The 21,173-nt window shown below is 39.2% G+C and overlaps 1 protein-coding gene across 17 annotated transcripts in view; it reads right to left on the bottom strand.

The window, feature by feature from the left end:
* The window catches only part of ccdc33 (coiled-coil domain containing 33), a 46,875-nt gene that overhangs the window by 22,842 nt on the left and 2,860 nt on the right, over positions 1–21,173 (bottom strand). For 10 of the 17 annotated variants that reach the window (XR_009130119.1, XM_058075054.1, XM_058075055.1 and 7 more), the window contains exons 2-3: positions 21,056–21,122; positions 9,484–9,597 (exon numbers count right to left, since the gene is read on the bottom strand). Coding sequence is in view for 16 of the 17 variants with exons in the window: in XM_058075053.1 (XP_057931036.1) it covers positions 9,484–9,597; positions 21,056–21,122 (181 nt within the window). In the remaining variant the exon portion in view is untranslated. Of the gene's footprint in view, positions 1–9,483; positions 9,598–12,921; positions 13,014–21,055; positions 21,123–21,173 lie in introns of all 17 variants that reach the window. The other 7 variants (XM_058075061.1, XM_058075063.1, XM_058075062.1 and 4 more) reach the window with 3 other exon arrangements.

The raw sequence follows: 21,173 nt of genomic DNA, 5'->3' as shown, positions 1-21,173 counted from the left end.
TTGATGGTGTATTCTCCCACATGAATCTTACAAAGCAACACAGTGAATGTGAGCATAAAACCTCTCTTGTGCACTGATACTGATTTGATTTATTAAAACATTTCAGTTCACTCAGTATACATCACATATCACAATCTCAAAAGGACTAAAGGAAAGCACAATTTTGGCGCAATATCTCACACTGACCTGCTGTGCTAGGGGAGCACTCAGCTATTTTAGCAATCATTGCTATCATAGGACCCACACATAATTACACAGCCTCCACCCACCTTTCCCGGCACGGCCCAGCCTGCCTCACTAGAGCTGTGTCGCTGCAGTGCAGCAGTAACACTTGTCTAAATGATTGCATGGCACTTTACAGCACGCCTGACAGGCCCCATTTATTCTTCCACCCAACTGGAAAGAGAAAACACAAATTAATCTGGCACTTTAGGCCCCCAGCCCCACGCTTGTGAATAATGTATAACTGCCACCCCCCCCTTCTCCGAAATCAGCACCATTATTGGAGATGTTTTTTATGGCTCGCAGGATTAGGGAGCGGTTTTAATCTGCTACCATGTAATCATACTTTATTATTAACTGGTAACTTTACCATGTATACCTGTACAATATAACATATATAATCCAATGCAAGATCTTATCAAACTGAAATGTAATTGTAGTCTAGTATCCAGTAATTTCTGAAAATGTCTTTCAAACCCTTGATGATCAGTATTCCTTTTATATCAGTGCTGGGGAGCATTTGTTTGTGAAAGTCATCGTTTTGACAATTATCACTTGCGCACCCAAAGCCCAGTAACACCTCTCCCCTCCCCAAAGGAGAGCACAGACTTCAGGCTTGACACTCTCTTGTGTGCCATTATATTTATGTAAATTAGACACAAATCAGGGGGAAATCGGGGGCATCCTTTCCTGTTAGTGCTAATTAGCTATGAATGCTATATTGTATACATTATGCATGAAGTCTCTCCCTATGCTGTACATTGTGACCTTCAGCACAAGGGCCCAGTCTTGTGAGTCCAATAAAACCATCTTGCCATTTCATCACAAGCCATAAAAGAAGAAGAAAGATAAAAAGAACAGACATATATGTGGGAAAAAAAATCAAGATTGTCTTTGAGAGCCACTAAATTGTATATTTTGTGATCCCATAAAAGACAATAATGTGTAGAAGCAGCTATTAAACTTCAATTTTAGTGGCCTCTTGAGGTGAGAGAGTGGGATACTTTTTTTCTTTTTTTATTAAGTGTGCAGATAAATAAGACCAGTGTGTTAGCTGCACCCCTGTTAATGGTAATTTTGTAAGACACAGAAGCGACTGTATTAGGTCAACAATGGTTCTTGAGGAAGCATAGAAAAATATGTGTGGCTTTACAAGTTGAAATAAACAATCTATATGTGCTATAAATGGCTGTAAATGAATGTTGTCATGGCAGCACATTTCTATCTTAATTAAGTGAGTTAATTAAGTCCTATACCACCCACACATTGAACTGAAGTGTTAAAGCATAATAAGTGATTGTCAAGTGCGGCTCCCTTCGCCAAGCGCTTTGATTTTTATTTAACGAAGTAGAAGAATGTAAATTTTTGAAAAGATTTTGAAATATCTAACTCACCACAAGTCTGTGAATGCATCTAGACTGCGTTCTGACTGCTGATTGGATGAGCAAGGAAAAGGGGTGTGTATGCAGTGAGTCTTACTGAGATTTAAAAAAAAAAAGTGGAAGAGTTTTGAATGAGTCTGAAGCAAGTTACTGCACAGTAAAATAAAATTATGTAATTAACGAGAGCATACCAATATATTTTATATGCGAGAAGCGCACTGTAGCTTGAAGCCTGTGACACACTAATCACTGAGGTTGTGACTCCGGGAGAGTCAGGTTGTGAGAGTTTTAATGAGTTGACAGTGTACTGAGTGTTTCCTACTTCTGTGTGAGGTGGACCTCATGGCAGCAACAGCAGGACAATACGTACTTGTAAGTTCTCAAATACCAAAAAAGTGTAAAAAAGGCTTGAGCAAAATCTGTGCATGCAGCTCACATAATTTTTAGTTTAATCAGAGAGTCTGGCTGATAATGAGAGCTATGTGCAGATCAACAGTTGGCACGAGGAGTGTGGTCCCAGCAGGCATTGCTGTTGTGGCCTAGATGGGGTGAGAGCATGCCCAGCACCTGGCTGGTGTCCTAGGGGGAGGCTGGCAGATGGTACTGACGCTGGGGTGTACATCCTCATAAAAAGCAGACAAAAATAATTCTTATATTTCTTCAGAGAAGAAGCAAAAAGGGCAGCGAGTACAAGCGGAGAGGAGGATTATTGGTTGAAACATGACTGGAGATGGCATAGCGGGCCACAGTGTGTGTAAAGCCAACAGATGCACATCATGGAACACAAATTGCATTCAAAACAGAAAAACATATTTTCGTCTACACAGCAGTATCATCAGTATGCTCCACCAGACAGACATAAATAGTGATGAGAACGCTATCCACAAACCACCTGATGTGTGCTTATCCACAGAGATGTTCGAAATGCCACTGGCAGAGCGCACACAAAAGGTCACCGGTGACACTGGATTCAAAGCTTCTCATTGATTCCCAATCCAGCATCATTATGCCTAGCAATTACAGATGGCACTGAAATGTTAATTTTTGAGTGTGACTAGACTTGTAATGTGGTGCCAATACATGTATAATGCAACCTAATGTCAGAGACTCCTCTGTGAGTTGCAGAACACAGGGGTACCTTTCCACTAGACATATGTGGCAAATTGGTATTAATATAATCCCTTATAGCAGGAGTAACTATATTTAGCAACTTCAACCTGAAACAAAATGGATGTTATGTGCATTACTATAAGGTTTAAGTGATTTAGCCCAACCAATAATAAAGAAAGGTAATTATGAAATGGAAAAAGTAAGAAACAAATAGAAGTGGGTTTTCAGTATATATTTTCAGTTTTCCAGTATACATTTTATGTGTTTTTGATCATGTAATAAAATTATCATCATTCTACGCACCGTGATACAACCAGTCATCATATCCTTGGATGCCATCAAATTTGACTCATTATGGAGAAGATGATTATGCAAAGTGGCCTGCCTGAGCACAGATGGAGACTGAGCAGGATGTACCGACCTGTGCTTTTGCCCACATACACGTGCACACGCATGCGTACGCATCTACATGACTAATTCTCTCATATGCATGGATGCATATGTAAACACAGCATACATTCAAATCTACACAGTGTAGGTGACCGGCCAAGTGCTCAGAGCTCCTTCTGCAGCACAGGAAGTGAGATGCTGATAGACAGATTGGTCTTTTAAGAAGGGGTCACATTCCAATCAGGACTATGTACATACTATGTAATCAAAACCTTTTATTTCCTGTTTTAAAATGGCAATGCAACAACACCCAGACATGTCGATCAAAGGCTGACTTCAGCTCACAGAGACATGCAAGGCCACGCAAGATAATTAGTGCACCAAGGCGATCGATACTTCATGCAGAGGGGGGGGGGGGGGGGGGGGGGGTCAGGAACAGCAATCTAAGGAAGAGTTGGAAGAGAAGTGCAAAGCAAAGCAAAATTCAAAACAGGCAGCAGTCAAATATTAGTGATTCAATTCACTATAGAATACAATCTATAGTGCTGGATCATTGCACATATAGAATGTACATTCTGGATGCCCATCTTATTCAATTAAAATCAGCAATATTCATAATACATTGCATGAATGAACAGTGAGAAATACAACCTATTGATTCCCAGCAAAAGCCACTGAGTGAGTGGACAAGCAAGCGGAAGACAAATGGTGAGGTGTAAAGGCAGGAAGACAGATAGATGAATGCAGGGGATTGATCTGCAGAGCAAGAGTGGAGCTCCCGGAGGGCGAGCGGGGCCTTTTTAGCACCATGTAACGAAAGAGTGATGATAGCTGCCTTGAACATGAAAGACAGACTTGCTGCAATAACCAGGATGCAAAGGATGAGTGTCTATGTGTATGTATCTGTGTGTGTGTGATCACGCCGCACTGTGCTGTGACAGACGGTGAGTGCTAGCGACAAACAGTGCTCTATGAGAGAGGAGAGGAAGACATACTGGCTCTCCATAGCCCAGCTCCCTGCCACGATACTGGGAGAACAGCCATGCCCGGCCCACCCTCGGTCAGTTACAGTCAAAATGACAAAAATAGGTCTCTAGAGTCCATTTGGAAGAAACTATGGATACAAATTATATCCACTTTTTGGGGGAAACCCCATTAGAATGAGCCAAAAAGATCCAAATAAGCACAGACAGTATTCAACAATCTGTAGTTGTACTATAGGTCAGGGATTAAAGGCAAATTAAATCAGCAGGAATTAAACATGAATAGCAATCATCTGACAAGGCATGGATACACATCACCTGTAAATGCCTGGATTGCATCTTTAGGATTGATACATTATTGACTGCAAAATAATGTAGAAATGTAGAAAAATGTAATGCAAAGGTTAACAATTGAGAAAAATCCTGCATCTCACTAAAATGTAATGGTTTCTTCCTTGGCCTACACTGCCTAAAAAGACAGCTGTCCACAGTAATACCAATATACGATTTGGTGATTGAAACACCGTTTTGTGGAAATAGCGATATTGTGTCAGCCACCACCATCCACGCAAGAGATTAGGGTTGTGACACTCTGACACTGAGCTGAAAAATCCATTTGAAAGAAAATACAGTACTTGCACCTTCACAGAAGCTTAGTTATTATTAGAAGACAGGTAGAAGGAGAGAGGAGCTAGAGGGAGATCGGGGGATGCTCCAGCTTGGTTGCCAATGTAATCTAGTCTAAAAAAACAACCAACACTATCTATTCTATTTTGTTGTATTCTACGTATACCTGTACTGTATAACACATTTTTTTGTACAGTCTAATTTTGGTCCACAAATACAAGACTCAAAAACAACAAGCGTGATGGAAGAATGCAGTATGCGCCTCGCACACAGCTATAGAGGAAGGATAACATCACTAATATTTTTTTGGTACTTTATCATGTCCCCCAAGCGTAAAGCAGCCTCTTCTGGTAGTGGTGCGCCAAAGAAAAGAAAAGCCATCACCATTGAAGTGAAAATGAACATAAGAAGCTCAGAGAATTGAGAAACACCCACCAATATTGGTCACACTTTTGGTCAACTGCAGAGCTGTCAACATTTGGTGTCTGCAATTCCCCAAACCCTCGACCCAGCTGCTGATGTTCTTAAGGGCCTACTAGTTAAAGTTTCTCTACAGGACAAAAGTACTCTGCTGCTTTTAGGAATATGCTGTTATCATGCAAGTTTTGGAATTCACTCAAGAGTCAGACTGATGCCATTCACAGTCCAGATTTGGCCCACAGGCCACCATTTGAAAAATGAATGAACATAAAAAAGTATTGATGTTTTTTCTGAAGATTATAAAGCTAAAGAGGTGTTTAATAAACAACATTTTTATTGCTCTGGTTGGGGTTGTGCTGTGTGGCTAAATGCAAAATAAGGTCATCAAAATTGATGAATGACACTCAATGGAGGGATTATCTCCGCCAAAGCTGAAAAATCTGAATTATTGGCCAATTAAGAAATTAAGAAAAACGTCAAACGCATTCTTTATCTTGGAATGGAACTTTTATCTGGTTCTCCTCCAAAATTGAATGAATTCATATTATTATTATTAACCTATATTCAGTTTATTTGGAGATGTTAATACATACATACATCCTTTCATTTATCTTTCTGTTAATAAAAGACAGTAAAAGTTAGCAATTTTCCAGACATAGTTGCTAATAGTGATTAATCATGATTCATTAATTTTAAAACAGTTATTAAGCTGATAAAAATTTCTCATCATGTGACAGCCCTAAAAAAACATAACCTTATGTGAGTAGTGATCCCTGACAATTTCAGTCAAAACGGAGCTTTATCAAGATTTTGATCCAGTTCTCATGAGATTGTGCAGGTCTAATGCTGTGTCTGGAGAGTGTACTGTGTGTCCATTATCACTCAAGGACATCATGACTAAATCATGAGTCTGTATCCAGAGATCTGACCAGACCAGCAATGATGGCACACAATCATATATTCACATCTCCAAGTGGTGTTTTAGGCTGTTCCGTACAAAACAGATGTCCATTGTCTGTCTTAATTGATGTCAGAGCCCTGAGGGGGCATTAGTCCACTGCACCATGTGCGTGTGCTGCTGTGCATTTGTCCAAAAGAATCTCGCCCACCAGCTGCACAACACAGCCAGAGCATATTGATTATGCTGCTCATGGAAGCAGAATAAAAACGAGGGGAGAGTATTTTTCTTTCTTGTCTGACTCATCTGACAGGTTGTTGGGGGCTGCATGGGTCGGAAAGGATTTTTTTTCTCATGAGAAATCAGAAGTACCTAAAAGCAAGCTGATTTATTGAGTATGGGTGGGGAAAGGCAGAATCAAAAATATTTGCTTATACATGCTATCTGATGGCACCTGTGGGCAGACCATTAATGAATGCAAAGCTGATTTTTTAAATATTAAATGATCAGCTTTGCTTTATTGAGGTCAAGGGTGATTTTGCTATCAGGGAGTACAAAAGTTGTGCAGTTCAAGCAATAAAAGAGATGTGATTTTGTTACATGTTGCTGTTCCTGGTTTGTCTACACAAGAAAACATAAGCTTCAGAGATTTTTTTTTAATCAAAGTTCAAATATGGGACATTTACTGTAAACTAGTGAGGAGAGCAATGTGAAAGAAACGGAAAATATGGTAATTTCCCCAGGAAATAGTAGGATGACAGGTGTGATCTCCCTCCCACCCTTTTATTATTAAGTTGCCAAGAAAACTTTGTTGAAAAAAAAACATTTTATGCCCAACAAGTGACAGAGAAAATCAACAGCACAATACTGTTGTTCTACATTGCTGCACCTGAGATTTCGAGATTAGGCAGATGTTAACAAATAGAATCTAGCTAATGTTTGCACAGGGGATATAACCTGAGTCTGCACTGCTAGTAGGGGAATAAAGCTGCTTTCCTATAGTCACTGAGAGAGATCTCCGCTGGAAATAGAGTAGAGAGCCAGCACCATAAAACAAAGGGAATGGCTTCCATTTGGTACACGGCTCTAGGAAGTTTACTGCCACAGTGGGGCACTAGTCCATTAAGATATCATCTGTGGAATTAAATCTCCTCTGCTTCATCTGCTGCCTAATGGAAATAGCAATTGTTAATAATATTGCTGGCTAGTGGGGCTGAGAATTGTCTTTTGAGGTTTAAAATAATAATTTAAAAAAAGATTTAGGAAGAGTATGGACTTGACAGGGTGATTATGGCCCATAGCTCTCAAGAGAGTCCTTCATTAACAACAATGCACAAATCAATGTTTACAACCATTATAAAAAAACTGCAAACTAGTAACCCCCCCCCCCCCCCCCCCCCCAAAGCATGAAGCAGCCATGTTCTTTACACACACTGCAGCTAATATGTTACTAAAAAGACTTACTGTACTGTGACCCGTAATGTTAGGACATGTTTTTGGTGCAATATAAAAATAATATTCCTACATTTGCCTTATAAAGAATTAAAATTATTAGCAAAAAGGATTAATACAAACAGAAGGGATGGATATTGCAAGGGAAGACAACACCAACTGTAATGGGATACACAGGAAAGGGTAAAGAAAGAATGGATTATTCATGTCTATTCCCAAAGTAGAAGGGGCTCCTTTTTGATGAATGGTGCCCAAGGCGCTCCTCCCTGCTCAATACCAACAGTCCCAGGCATACCAGCCTCATGCTGCCGCATGCAGACGCCAAGAAGAGCTCCCCCTGCATCACAGACAGGGCCGGCGGCTCTCCTCTGCCTGCTATAGTCAGCCATGATAGAGATGACAATGTATGGTCCAAGGTGATCCCAAATTTAAACACGTCTCCTGGAGCCTCCCGACAATGCTTAAAAGGAAAACTGGGCTTTTTGGGGAATTTTACCCATTATACACAATCCCTATGTGAAATATGAACACATATCTATTTCCCTTTTCTGTGCATTCTAACTAAAGAAAACAGGTTAGTATGAGCTAGCTAACAATGTATGTAATTGGGAGGTATCTTAAGGGCTTTGGTTTTACAATTGAGGGGGGTTAAATCTTTGTTATGTTTATTTCTTGAATCATTTACTTTTTTTAAATGAGTCCGCGTACCACATTCATTCACAATACGTACATTAGATTACCTCCTATATTTTAAATGTACGCTTTACAAAAATATACAGAAAAATAATAAGACAAATAAATGAAATTGAAAATAGGAATGCAAAGGCTTATTTGAAAAATGTAAACACCACATGCCTGCACTATGTCATCTTATGACAATAACGATGCTATGAGTACACATAATTCAAACTCTGATACTCTGATATATGATGTTAAACACTAATGTTAATGTGACATAAAAAAGGTCGCTGTACAATTGTATATTCTGTAGACCAAAGAAGACACTCCTGAAATGCCCTTAACCAAAGACCGAAGAGAGACCACTATAACATGGTATGTTGGTTCTATAAAATGGTTAGATATACCGTAAATATTGATTGTTATTTTGAGTATGTAACAATCTTTAGTGTTAGCGGTATGTTGATGCTATTGGTCTTGGATTTGAAGTTGTCAAACTAACCTAATAATGTTCTATAAATGGTTGAGGTGTGAAATAAACTCAAAATCTATTAGGAGTCGATAAAGCGTCCTTGAAGATCTTCACAGCATTGTCAGGTTCTGGCAGACCAAAGTTCAAAAGAATTTGACAATACTACAATTGCAAAACAGTAGTATTCCTTGTGTAAAGGCCATTTCCCCCCCTTTTCCCCCCAGCCCATGTATTGAATCTCTGTAGCTGTAGCGCGAGTATATTGACAACAATAAAAGCAGTCAGATAAATGCAATACATGTTTAAATTGCTTTGTATATACAATCTTTGTAAAGGCATACTCACATTAGTGTGTAGTAGTAACTGCACCTAATGATGTGACCAGTGTGTGTACTGTAGTAACATGAATTGGGAAAAGAAGCCAAGAAACGCACAGGAAAAATCCACAGTGCTGAAGGCACTATAGCAAGTGTACACTGAAGGTACTGTGCTTTCAGTTAATGCTTTTGCTGCATTGAAATAGCTGAACTGAGGATGAACTCAAGCCTGCTCTGGCCCCTTTTAAAAAAAAAGCTATATCTGCAGACAGCATGAGTCTGCCAAATTTCTCTAGGCGGACCATTTGAAAGAAGCGGAATCCAGGGGCAGTCCAGCCTATTGTGGGTCAAATCCCAATAACACACGTTGCCTGCAGCCAGCAACACCGCGCGCAGTCAGTCAATGATCGTGTTGTCTGGCCCACTGATGAGAAACTGACTAATGCTGAGACTTATCACACATTCCACACGATCTCCTGGCATTAAAGAGGCGAATTAACTGCCCTAATGGTCAACTAGTTGTTAAAAGTACCTTAGCAACAGTTGTGCCTTCCACTCGATTGTCATCCTGTGGCTTTGCTGTCCTCCAATGATGTTGCATCGCCGCAAAGGGGAGGAGTCGGCCATATATGCAAATATTGAAAGGCTGGTGAACAAAAGAGAGAAGGCTTCAGAAAAATTGCTCTGCTTGGTCCATCAGTATTCTCTCCACATTTGGCGCTACCACTCCCACGCTCATTGACAGTGCTATGTAGCCTTGGATGTAATTATTCTGTCACCTGGCAGGCAGAAATCAGGCTGAGTGAATGAGCCAACCAATTGGCATTCAATTTGATATTTTTTCCCCTGATTTGGTACCAAAAATCAGACAGAAAATGACCTCTAGCTGACAATATTGCAGACAAAAAGCAGGAAATGCATGCAAAATTCTATACAGTTTTCATACGCCTGGAAGTGAGTAAGCCAGTCACAACATTTAAAGGAGTCATTCTTACAAATCGGTGGCGTTGCTGCCTTGCAACCTTAAAGAAAAAAGTTTTACATAACATCATTATCTGAATGAGGGCTCTTTAAAGGAGACAAATACTGTATATTGGTCAAGCTCAGGATATTGAATTCTAATGATTATTGAATTTGATGAATATATATATATTTTTTTTAATCCCAGCTGTCTTTGGGTGAGATGCGGGGTACACCCTGGACTGGTTGCCAGCCAATCACAGGGCACATATAGACAAACAACCATTCACACTCACATTCATACCTATGGACAATTTAGAGTCGCCAATTAATTAAAACAGGCATGTTTTTGGAATGTAGGAAGAAACCGAAGTACCCAGTGGTCAATGCCAATCATGGCGGCAAACCCCAAACCTACTGGTGGACACCCAAAGTTTGGGTGTTGCTGTAAAGAAGGAGGAGTTTGGTGAGGCCACATGGAACAGGATTTTCAGTTGGCCTCTGAGAGGTTCTGGCGTAGTTCTGGCTACTATATGTGCCATTTAGTCCTTCTGTTACTTATTATATTGGAGTTGCACTGCCACCATGACGCTTAACACTGGTGGCTGTGGTTAAAACATTTTCTTCTGAAAAAAAATCTGGCTGCACTGGTCCACTATCCAGCACAGTTCCTACTGAAGGCCCAGGTACCAAATACGCTGACTGCCACTGCTTTTAAGAGACATGGACTGAATATTTGGCATCACAAGTTTTTCCCGTAAAATGGTTTCTCCACGTTGAATCAGTGAGTGAAGTAATTGTGCTACTAACAAGACCTGACCAAACCAGACACAAAAATTCTGAACATTTGCCATAAAATATTAAAGTATACGTGCAAATTCTGCCCAATTGACAAATGATTGACATTGTCAGAAAGGTATGGTCGAGTAGGCCAAAGTAAAAAATTTAAAGGCTAAACATTCTTTCTGCATTCCACAGGAGGCAAAAATGTCACAAAGCGATTGGGATTCTGTCGCAACAGCTTATAAAACACACTTGCAAATAAATCAGGAGTGCAGCTCAAAATGCCAAGCTAATCACATGAACCTTTGAATGGCCTAATCAAATATGATCCCTCTCCCTTCAGAGGCCTATAATCCCTCTTAGCGGGGGACGCAAGAAACGTGCCACCTGTTTCCAGTCTTACAGCTTTCAGCCCAGGTGGCCTTGTGACATCACGCTGCCCTTAATCCATTGAACAAATGCACAGCTTCATCTGGATGCCGCTGCTCAACACCATGAATAAAACATTTCCACTGTCAATTTATCAAGCTCTTGAGCTTTTTGATTTGGCTGGTTTTACACAAATCCACCAATGTCTACCTTCCATCCTGGTAGGTCAAGCTTATTGGTTTGAAACGTGAAGTGAATGCGCAACAAGTTTGTTTTAATCATCAGCAGGGGGCACTAATATGAAAGTCCGTTTGAAAATGACATGCAAGATCATGTATTAAAATCCATCCATTCATTTTCTGTACCGCTTATCCTCAGGATGGTTGCGGGCATGCTGGAGCCTATCCCAGCTGTCTTAGGACGAGAGGCGGGGTACACCCTGGACTGGTTGCCAGCCAATCGTGTATTTATTACAATTCAAATGCTAACTAAACACATTGTTGATGAGCAACAAAGTAATCACTGATTAGCAATGACGACAAATTGCTCAATTAGCGCCAAAAATGTACCATATAACCTTTGGACCAAGTTAACTTGGGTGTTACTTGGGTGGATGTATTACCCATCTTACTGCATGGACTTTGATGAAATGAAACATATTGCCCACACCCACCAAATGAGAAAATAATAATTCATATTAATAAACGTAACCCGTCTTGTCCACTCCTGCACATTCTCAGGGCTTAAACCACAGTCTACAGAGAGGGTCGAGGACACCAGACATTGTACTGAAAGCCTGAGCTGTCAGCTTGTCGTCGAGCGAGGCCATTTAAGGAGTCAGGGTGTGAGGTCTACTTGCTCAGCCACTTCTGTTGGCATCCATTACATAAACATAGCTGAATGTGTTTAAGTAATAAACTACATCCTACCATGGCACTCCTGTACCTTTTATGTGGCCTGCCAACTGCACCACAGAGAGCATTTTTCAGCACAGCTACATCTGCTGGTTCTAGTGGGTCACTGCCCCCCCAAAGCAGCATGAATTGAAAATAAATTCCACAATGATATTTTATCTTGTAACTCAGGTGAATTCAATCTTTCTGAGTTAGCAGAATTTAGGCTTGAGATCTAGAATCCACAATCAGAGACTGATGGAGATCAGTTGTTAAGCTGTACAAGCTGCCATCTTTTGTCGCAGCCTGTTTAGCGTAACAACAAATGTCACAATGAATTAACTTCCATACATATTCTGAACCCAGAGGAACAGCAGTGCCAGGAAAGAAATAAGTCATTAAATTTGCAGTCTTTCTTCTTCAAAGCTCAACCATCCGCTTACGGGAAGAGCAACAGCGTTGCATGACAGGAAGGTTTTACATCGGCACGTGCTCATGTTTCTCTTTCAGCTTATGAATGAAGAATAAAGAGTGGTTATGACACAAGATCTGAGATGCTTTTTGCAGCTGTGCACTTTGGTGGTTTACATGTATCTATCAGAGGACACACCTGCAGCATTTCAACAAATATCACCGCGTTGCACTAAAAATAGGTAGTTTGTAAGACGTTGTAAGGACAAATGGCATGGTGGTCATGTGTTGGGAACAAATAGTCCTTTCAGAAGCAGTACTTTTTGTATTAATAAACATTGAGGCTGTGCACCACCTGTAATCTATTTGCCAAATCTACTCCGGCGGCCTTTATTAGAGAATGGTGCACAGCAATTGTCTTTATGATTGCATGTAGAATGTAGCACTCAGCTGGAAGCAAAAGGTTGGCTTTTATTAACCGTTCTTTGTTCATTTTTTTGTAAACAAAACATTTTTGTTGCCTGGCATTTCAAGAGCCCTTCCCCCATTTGTACCTTTTGTCTCAGAGATCTGGTTTGTTGTTAGAAGCCCAGAAGCGGTGGGTCGGTGCCTGGCTGGCCTGCCCCCTCTTGTCTTCTCAAAGCTGCTGGCAGATGAAATATTTATGACTGTATGGCTTGAAAACCTCACATTCCATTTGAAGTGCTGCAGCTCTTCTGATACTGCCCCCACTGATGGCAACTGCCTCTGCCATATTCATTTGAGCACTTTCACTCTCAGCGGGGGTGCCAAACAAGGTGCGATGGAAGGACAGCATGCGTGTCCTTTTCACCAATCAAGGACAGATTTTTCATGTCTGCATTTTATTAGAGAAAATTAGTGTCCTACTTCATATGCATCCTTGGGGAAAAAACATGACTTGGTGCTATAGAAATAAAAGCCCTTTCAATATTCGCATTTGTAATCCACTTCCAACGTTATGCATCTATCAGAGCATAAAATCATATGTACATGTAAATAATGAAGTAGACGCTTAGTGAGAAAAGATTTAAGAGAATAATAAAACCACAATTAAAGACTATTAGGACAATGTTTTTGAGTCATAATGTAACCAATGAAGCTCATTTTCATTTCTAAGCATGTGGGTGTCATCTTATGACACCTTGCCATGCATCACCAGTCGCAGTTACTTGAAAATATGTTTTCGCACAACAGCTCATATATTTCTCTTAAATGTCTGGCACAAGGAAATAACAATTGTTGACTCCATGTAACACAATGGCATTATCATCCCCTGCTTGTTTGTACTGCAGACAAAACATGAATTTTGGCCTCCAGTTGACATACAGTAGACTATACATTTGAAAGTTCTACTCCTTGGAAAAAAATATACACAATAGAAGAATTTGTATTCCACAAATTTAACAAAGCCTGTTCTTACGCATGCAAGGAGTCACACTGGTTCCTAAGCAACAGGTCATTTCACATAACATGCGGCAGCTTTCCTACAGGTTTCAAGACCACTGCGAACATTAGACAACAACCTTGAACAAACAGCTCACAGCGCTGCTTGCTTCTTGATGGAAGCTGCCGGGATAATTAGTGGGACACAATGAGGATACATTCATCTTCACTGCAAGGTCTTGAGCGCCATATGAAATCAACATTCCCCAGCACTCAGGTTGCCATGCTTTAATGGTTATTATGAAAAATAATAGTCTAAAAGGCTTTAAAATAATGTTTTGCAGAATTTATACTAAGGTTTGAATAATTCTTGCATGCCCTTTTTGCTTGAATACAGTGGACACATTTTTTAAAGGTTACAGATGATGCCAGAAAATGAAGTGCAACTTGTTAGCTGCTTCTTACATATCACACGACAACAACCAACATGCTGTATCAGTATGTATGATGTACTAAAACAGGTAAGGCTGTTGTATTTATACCCCATAGCGCTGCTTTTCAAAAAAAAAACAAACGCATTTGACCATCAGTCAACTATGGATTAAAGCAAACAACCAGATCCGACTATACAAAATAAGGCATTCTATTATTGATATGTTTACACAATATGTTGCAGAGCTACCCCAAATTTGACTCACAATCATGATTTTGGTTGCCACGATAATTTAGATAATTATAATAACTTACATAAAAAGCAGGCTCCATAGCTGCTCTATAGGAGTCCACCTCCATTGTGTGTGGCTGCTCTATAGGAGTCCACAACTCAAAACAAAGGGCCGGAAATGAGCATGATAGGTCCCCTTTAAAACAAATGTTCCCTAAAATAACTGTGACTAATGACCTTGATTTTAATATTGATCAAAACAATTTTGATTATCTTTTTGGCCATAATCCTAATGTCCTGATATGTTGTACACAGAGGCATGCTTGGTACCTGTCAGTCTATAGAGATATTAGATGTCAGGCAGTGATGTTAAATCCAAGCAAGTATTGAGTTTAGTTTGGGGATTTGATTGCAAGGAAAAGGGCTATATCTGCTAGTGTGCTGTTGAACAGAAATACATCACTGGCTCACTCTCTGAGGAAAAAAAGCAGAAGCCAGAGAGCAGATATGAGATGTGGAGGTTTACTCGGGTTCTGGCTGCTGACCTCAAGCAATTACTTAGAGCAGAGGCTTTCTGGGAGTCTTCCTGTCAATCAACTGCTCTCAGTCAATATGGCCGATAGAAATAGAGTACAATAATTTTGTTTGGATGTGCATTACCCAAGAATGTATGTTATGAAAAAAGAAAAGAAATGTTGGCAAAAGGGATTAAGTGCAGCCATAAGTGGCACAATGAAGCATCGATCAGCGTCCACATAGCAGAGATGCAAATTACTGCTGATATCTTTTTGCATTAATAACAATCTAAATGAGGATGGGTGATATTGAGTTGGGTAGTAGTCTTGGCAACAATCACTCTGAGAGATGATACAGTTAGTTACCGCTTAATCAAAAGACTATTAGAGAGCCAAGATCGATAGATGCAGATCCTACGTACGTAGTGTGGTTTGCAAATACAAAAACATCATTCACAAACTAATGCTTTTTGTTTTGCAAATAAAAAACATACCGATCAAACAAATACATCCTGCTTCAGAAACAAATACAGCATGTTTTACACATACAAAAGGAACATATTTCATTTCATTTCAATATTTTATTACATTGTAAAGCAGAATTCACCAAGCGTTGGATTATTCACCCACTAATAGGAAACATGAGCTGGGTGTAGAACGTTGTGAGGCAGGTTAGTTTTACCCTACCAATAATGTGTGGTTGCAGTAGTAATTCCTTCAAGTGTACAAAAAATATGTACAAAAGCCACATGACTGTTACCACAATCTTACTGCTAATCTTCCGCCTTGCAGTTCCACACAAATACGCTCTGTTTTACATAATGGCATGTTTTTGTTTGTGAATCATTGTGTTTGAGTAAAACATGTTTTGTGTTTGTGAGGTTTTGGCATGATTTTAACTCCATAAAACGATCTCAACACCTCTGATGGGACTGTACCTTTGGATCGATGCTATAAAAAAAACAGGCCCCACAGGTGCCACTATATGCTTCCACCTCCCATCGACTCACGGCATACATACAGTACGTGCAAATGACAATCTGTCACCATCCTAATTAGGTGAGGTGCTTAGTCACTTGCAAGAGGGCCAAGTGGCTCCTCGAGCCGGAATAGATGATCACACGTGTTGAAAAAGCGTCTGTAATGAAAACAAAAAGGGTGATATCAGACCAGAAGGGATGTAGTCTAGCCCTGGTAACTTATACCAAGGCCCATGGGGGATCATTGACTTGATTATCATGTAACCACACTGGGAAATATGAGTCACTTGTACTGTGTATGTGATGGATATTGCAAGAATCAATGTGATGATGTCACTGTGGCAGCAGGAGGAACCTGAAGTGGAACCTTGGTTTTTGGCATGAATCTGTTCCAAAAGGTCCACAAAAATCAAAGTAATCTTCTCCATAGGAAATAATGTATATCCAATCCAGACACACAGAAATATGAAAAAAAAAATAATTTAGAGAGAATTATAGTTGTACATGCGAAAACAATGCAAAAATCTTATAAATAAACATTTAACATCACTTTTACCTTTATTGAAGACACTGATTGGTGAGATGGTTGGTGGGTTTTTTTTTTGCACTCTCAAGAAAATGTACACGTATAATGTATAATAAATATATGTATAACAAAGATGAATGATGGATTCCCTGGTCAGTATCTGTCTATAGTGTCCCAACGCATACATGCTTTGTTTTGGCACTGTTTGTCCATACAATAAATCAAGACAGTGTATGGATCCTACGAAAACTGGGCCATACAAAAACCAAGGTACCATTGTACTTGATACCAGTCAGACACTACAAAAATTAAACCCAAGCAAATAATTGGAATAAAGCTATATTGGATGTGTACATTGTGTACATTGAAACAAAATGACACTAAAAGCAGCTGCCCATTACTTTGACTTGTGCACGTCAGCTCATGTTTACTAGCACCTGATTTATGGCGGCTGGCATCCCCCCTACGGTGTCATATGAAACCAGGTCTTTGTTCACGTGCCGACATGTGGAGAGCAGCCTTTTGCTAATGGAGTGATCTTTGCGGGGGACCTCTGCAGCGTGACAGCACCACTGTCTCAATGGGACTTAACCACCATGTTGAAAGAACACACATATTCCCATTCGCTTACCCATTTGTGACACAGTGACATTTACAAATGACCACCTCCCAATCTTCAAAGCAATTGCGGCAATTTATTTACTGTGACATGAGTTGCGGGATTAGAAAATCTGGCATGTTTTTTGTGTTGGACAGATAAAAAATTAAAATGAAAAACTCCCAATATGTACAAATACTCTATATTTCTTTACACAGTCACAATGGCCTTTCAATTGCCTTACGTATATCTTTTCTTTAACCTAAAGTTGAAAACAAATAATGTAAAGGAAAACTGAGCTATTTTGGAATTCACAATTATTATGTGAAACACATAGTAATAAGCCACTCGTCTCAGCGACACTCACAGGTAGAACAGAAGAAGAAGAGCGGGTACCTAGCTCTCAATTTGGCTAAGAGGACTCAACAAGAGACTAGTTGCGAGTCTGTATTTTTTACCTGAGGACTGCAGCATACGTCTTGTGCTGGAAGACACAGCCACCCCAATGAGAGTGGACATTATAAGTGTTTTCGCTCATTCTATTCTGCTGATGTTGATGGAAATGGCGTTAGCTCTTGGTCTAGTATGTGAAATCAATGACTTAGTAAAGAAGTTTTAAATCATCAAAAAATAGCAAGATTCTGTAAAATATTACGTTATCTTCAGTGTATGATCACAGCATGTATCAAAAGATACAACTTTGTTAAAGGTTTTTTTAGGGCTTTGTAGTCAAAATAGGTACATCCCAAAGACGTACTTTTCTCTTGTTATAATGCACAGAAAAGAGAAAGAAAAAAAAACATGTGTTCATTTCACATAAGGATTGTGGCTGATGGACAATTTTTTTTTTAAAGTACAGGTTTCCAGTACTCACAATTAGAGGGATGATTACTTCTACATATATTGCTTTCAAGAAACCTTTACTGTACATATTTTTGTACATTCTGCAAATTGCAAAATTTAAAAAAAATGAAATAAATCAATAAATAAAATATGTTTGATTCATGTCATGCACCCTTATTTTCAACATAACATAGCATTAAAAAATTTTTAATACCATCCCACAGCGATTTAAACCCCCTTTTCCATTTTCCATACCTTGTCCTCATTAGGGTCATGGGGAAGCTGTAGCCTATCCCAGCTAAGAGGCGGGGCACACCCTGGACTAGTCTCTAGCCAATCACAGAAATATTTGAATATAAAAGACTTTTTTTTTGCTGTACATAAGAGGATATGACACAATGCTGCTGATAATTTGGATCAGCTCTCGATCCAACCTCATTCCAGCAGAGATGTGTGAAAGTCAAACTTCTGTGAACACACACATGCAACACTGAAGCCATCCATAAGCCAGGGAAACACTTCTAAAGCTGGTCTAATTGTAATACTGATAACAAAAGATACACATTGTGTCAAGTCACAATGTGTTCCATGCAATGATATCTCCAATGCAGTCATAATGCTTGCAATGTGTCCCTGAGCATCGAACCCAGCTGAAATCTTGGATGGCAGCATTGCAACCCTGTGTGTGTCTTAATGACAGATAAAGTGCCTACTGTGAATAACACATCATCCAAACAATGTGTAAATGCACACTATAAGCACATACGTACACATACTACTACACATACACGCACACACAGAAAAAATATGCAGCCGTGCAGGCTCACATGATCAAACAAGCTCATCAGGATTTGCTGCCCTCGATTAGCTCTTTTGGGACATTTTGGCAAATCTCCCATTTTGAAAGCAATTGCGTTTGACATGTTGGATTGAAAATTCATCTCATAATTAAAAACCTGAGATGCGAGACATGCAAATACGCCATCCGTTTTGCATGTTGCTTTGAGAGAGAAATTTTAATCCATCGCACATTTTTGTAGCTTCATACTGAGAAACACAGCAATCACAACTAAATGAGTACAAACAAACACTGACATTGCTTTCTGGAAGAATGAAATCTTTAAAAAGGTATTATCAATATCAATGAACCTTCCAACCTTCCAACAAACCAATAAGCTACTGTGCAACATGACCTACAGTACATCTGGAAAGCCTTTAAATGTATGTTTACTGGACCACCCAAACACCACACACACAAGCAGAATTGGAAAATTGTATTAAACACACAAAGCACAAAGATGAAAACATACAGTAAATACGTATTTAATCTATCAAGTACATTTCTTTTCTAAGGTACATCAGAGCGTCAAGAGATTGTATTACTGTGTTTACATTAAAAATGTGTTTTCTAATAATCAGCAGCTGATGATACATGATGTTTGCGAGAGACACACCAGCCCTGATGCCGGTTAAGATAAACAGATTGTTAAAATCTAATTATATTCCTAAGAGTGCACATTGGCCAACGTATTGTCCATGAAGCGCTTGTATAAAGAAGATTAGGCATTGTCGCCCTGCCTCACCTGCTATAATTTTATAGATCAATGTGATCACAAGCACTTTAATATCTACCAGGGAGATTTGTACTTGTCAACAGCTCCTTAAATACATCTCATTTTCAGGGCTCATAAAACGGGGAATACATCTTTTGCCACAACAGCAGCGATACATTAAAGCAGAAACAGACAGGATATGAATGAAATTCACTTTCTGTTCTCGCCATATATAATAGCATATATGCCTAAATGACTGACATAGTATATTAGTAGAATCTCTAAGGTTGAACACAATTTAGAAGATGAAGAAGAAGTCAACATGTAACAGACTGTTCTAAAAAAATCATGCTAAAATAAAAAAAACAAAGACCCTTTTCAATTAAAGAAAAAGGTACAATCTGATTGTGTGTATTTGTTGAGGGTGTTATAAGACATCCATCCAGACGATGCAAAGTCTGATTTTAGATTTAATCCAAATGAGAAATTCCCATTTCACACAGGGCAAACTATGTCTGGATGTTTTTCATCCTTAAACATAAGAAGTTTCATTTAAAAAACTGCATTTTGTGTTCAGTTGTATTGTCATTGATTGATATTTTTTCAGCCTCTGAAAGACGCTTCCTCATTGTCATTGAGGTGGATTCAGGGACACTCTGAACACCACAGCAACATTTTTATTACGTGTATATGTGGTCTAAATAAAGAGAAAGACAAAGAAAAAAAGGAAGTTGATATTGTTAACTGACAGCATAACTGACTGTGAAAGTATTGCTGCATTTAGATGTGTTTGGAAAACACTCTTTATATGGCTTCAATGTTTATGTAGTGCTAAAACTCTTTGTTCTGTGGGTCTTGTCAGCAAAAATGCCCCAAAACTCTGGCAGTATGGAGCTCTCTTCTTTGAAAATGTCTGGCAGTCGATGAGTTCATAATAATAAAGCTAGTGGACAATAACAAATAGAATGCGCCTTGTTTTTTCTATTGTGTCTTCTTTTTTTTTTTTTTTACAAAACACTCTGTTTTGTTTTTTGTGTACTTTAAACTCTTAGTTATATCTTGGTTAACAATTTTAGTCATGGTTGGCCAACGTTGCTCATTTCTAATCAATTATTTCATCACTCCCATCATCTGAATGAGAATATGAGTGTAACTGGCTGACCCAGTTCAGCTTCAATGAAAGCTGCCAATGGCCCTAAACAATCCTTTCATGTCAGCTCCAATCTACCTCGGACACTTCCAAATCCAATTATGCCTTAAATGAGTGTTACAAGGCTCATTGATTATGATAGAGGTGGTGCAGTGCGAAGCAGAAGAAAAATATCACTTGTAATTAGCCATGACTCCCAGGAGGCCATTGGGTGGCTAGATTTAATACACAGGCAATATTTTTGTAAGACTCAATTTGAATTGATTCACAATATTTGTGGAGGACAAAATGAAAATATAACAATTAATGCTGAATTTCAAGGTTGTCTTAAATGAAAACTAGACTATGATAGAGACATTTAAAATATTACAACTGCAGTTGATTGTATTCCATAAAGCGCAGCTCATAATTTTGATGGCTTCACTGAGAAACTACAGAGAGGAGGTTACACTTACTGTCATCTTTGCCATGCGCCAGTCGAAACACTTTCCTTTGTGCCTTAGATATTCCTTTTTAGTGCCACTGAAAGAAAGCAAAAAAAATGTAAGGGTACCGCACCATAAGAAAAGGCAT

The sequence above is a fragment of the Doryrhamphus excisus genome, chromosome 6 (genome assembly GCF_030265055.1).
Source record: "Doryrhamphus excisus isolate RoL2022-K1 chromosome 6, RoL_Dexc_1.0, whole genome shotgun sequence".
Classification (NCBI taxonomy): domain Eukaryota; kingdom Metazoa; phylum Chordata; class Actinopteri; order Syngnathiformes; family Syngnathidae; genus Doryrhamphus; species Doryrhamphus excisus.
Note: the sequence above shows the minus strand (reverse complement) of the source record. Positions and strands in the feature narration are given on the sequence as shown.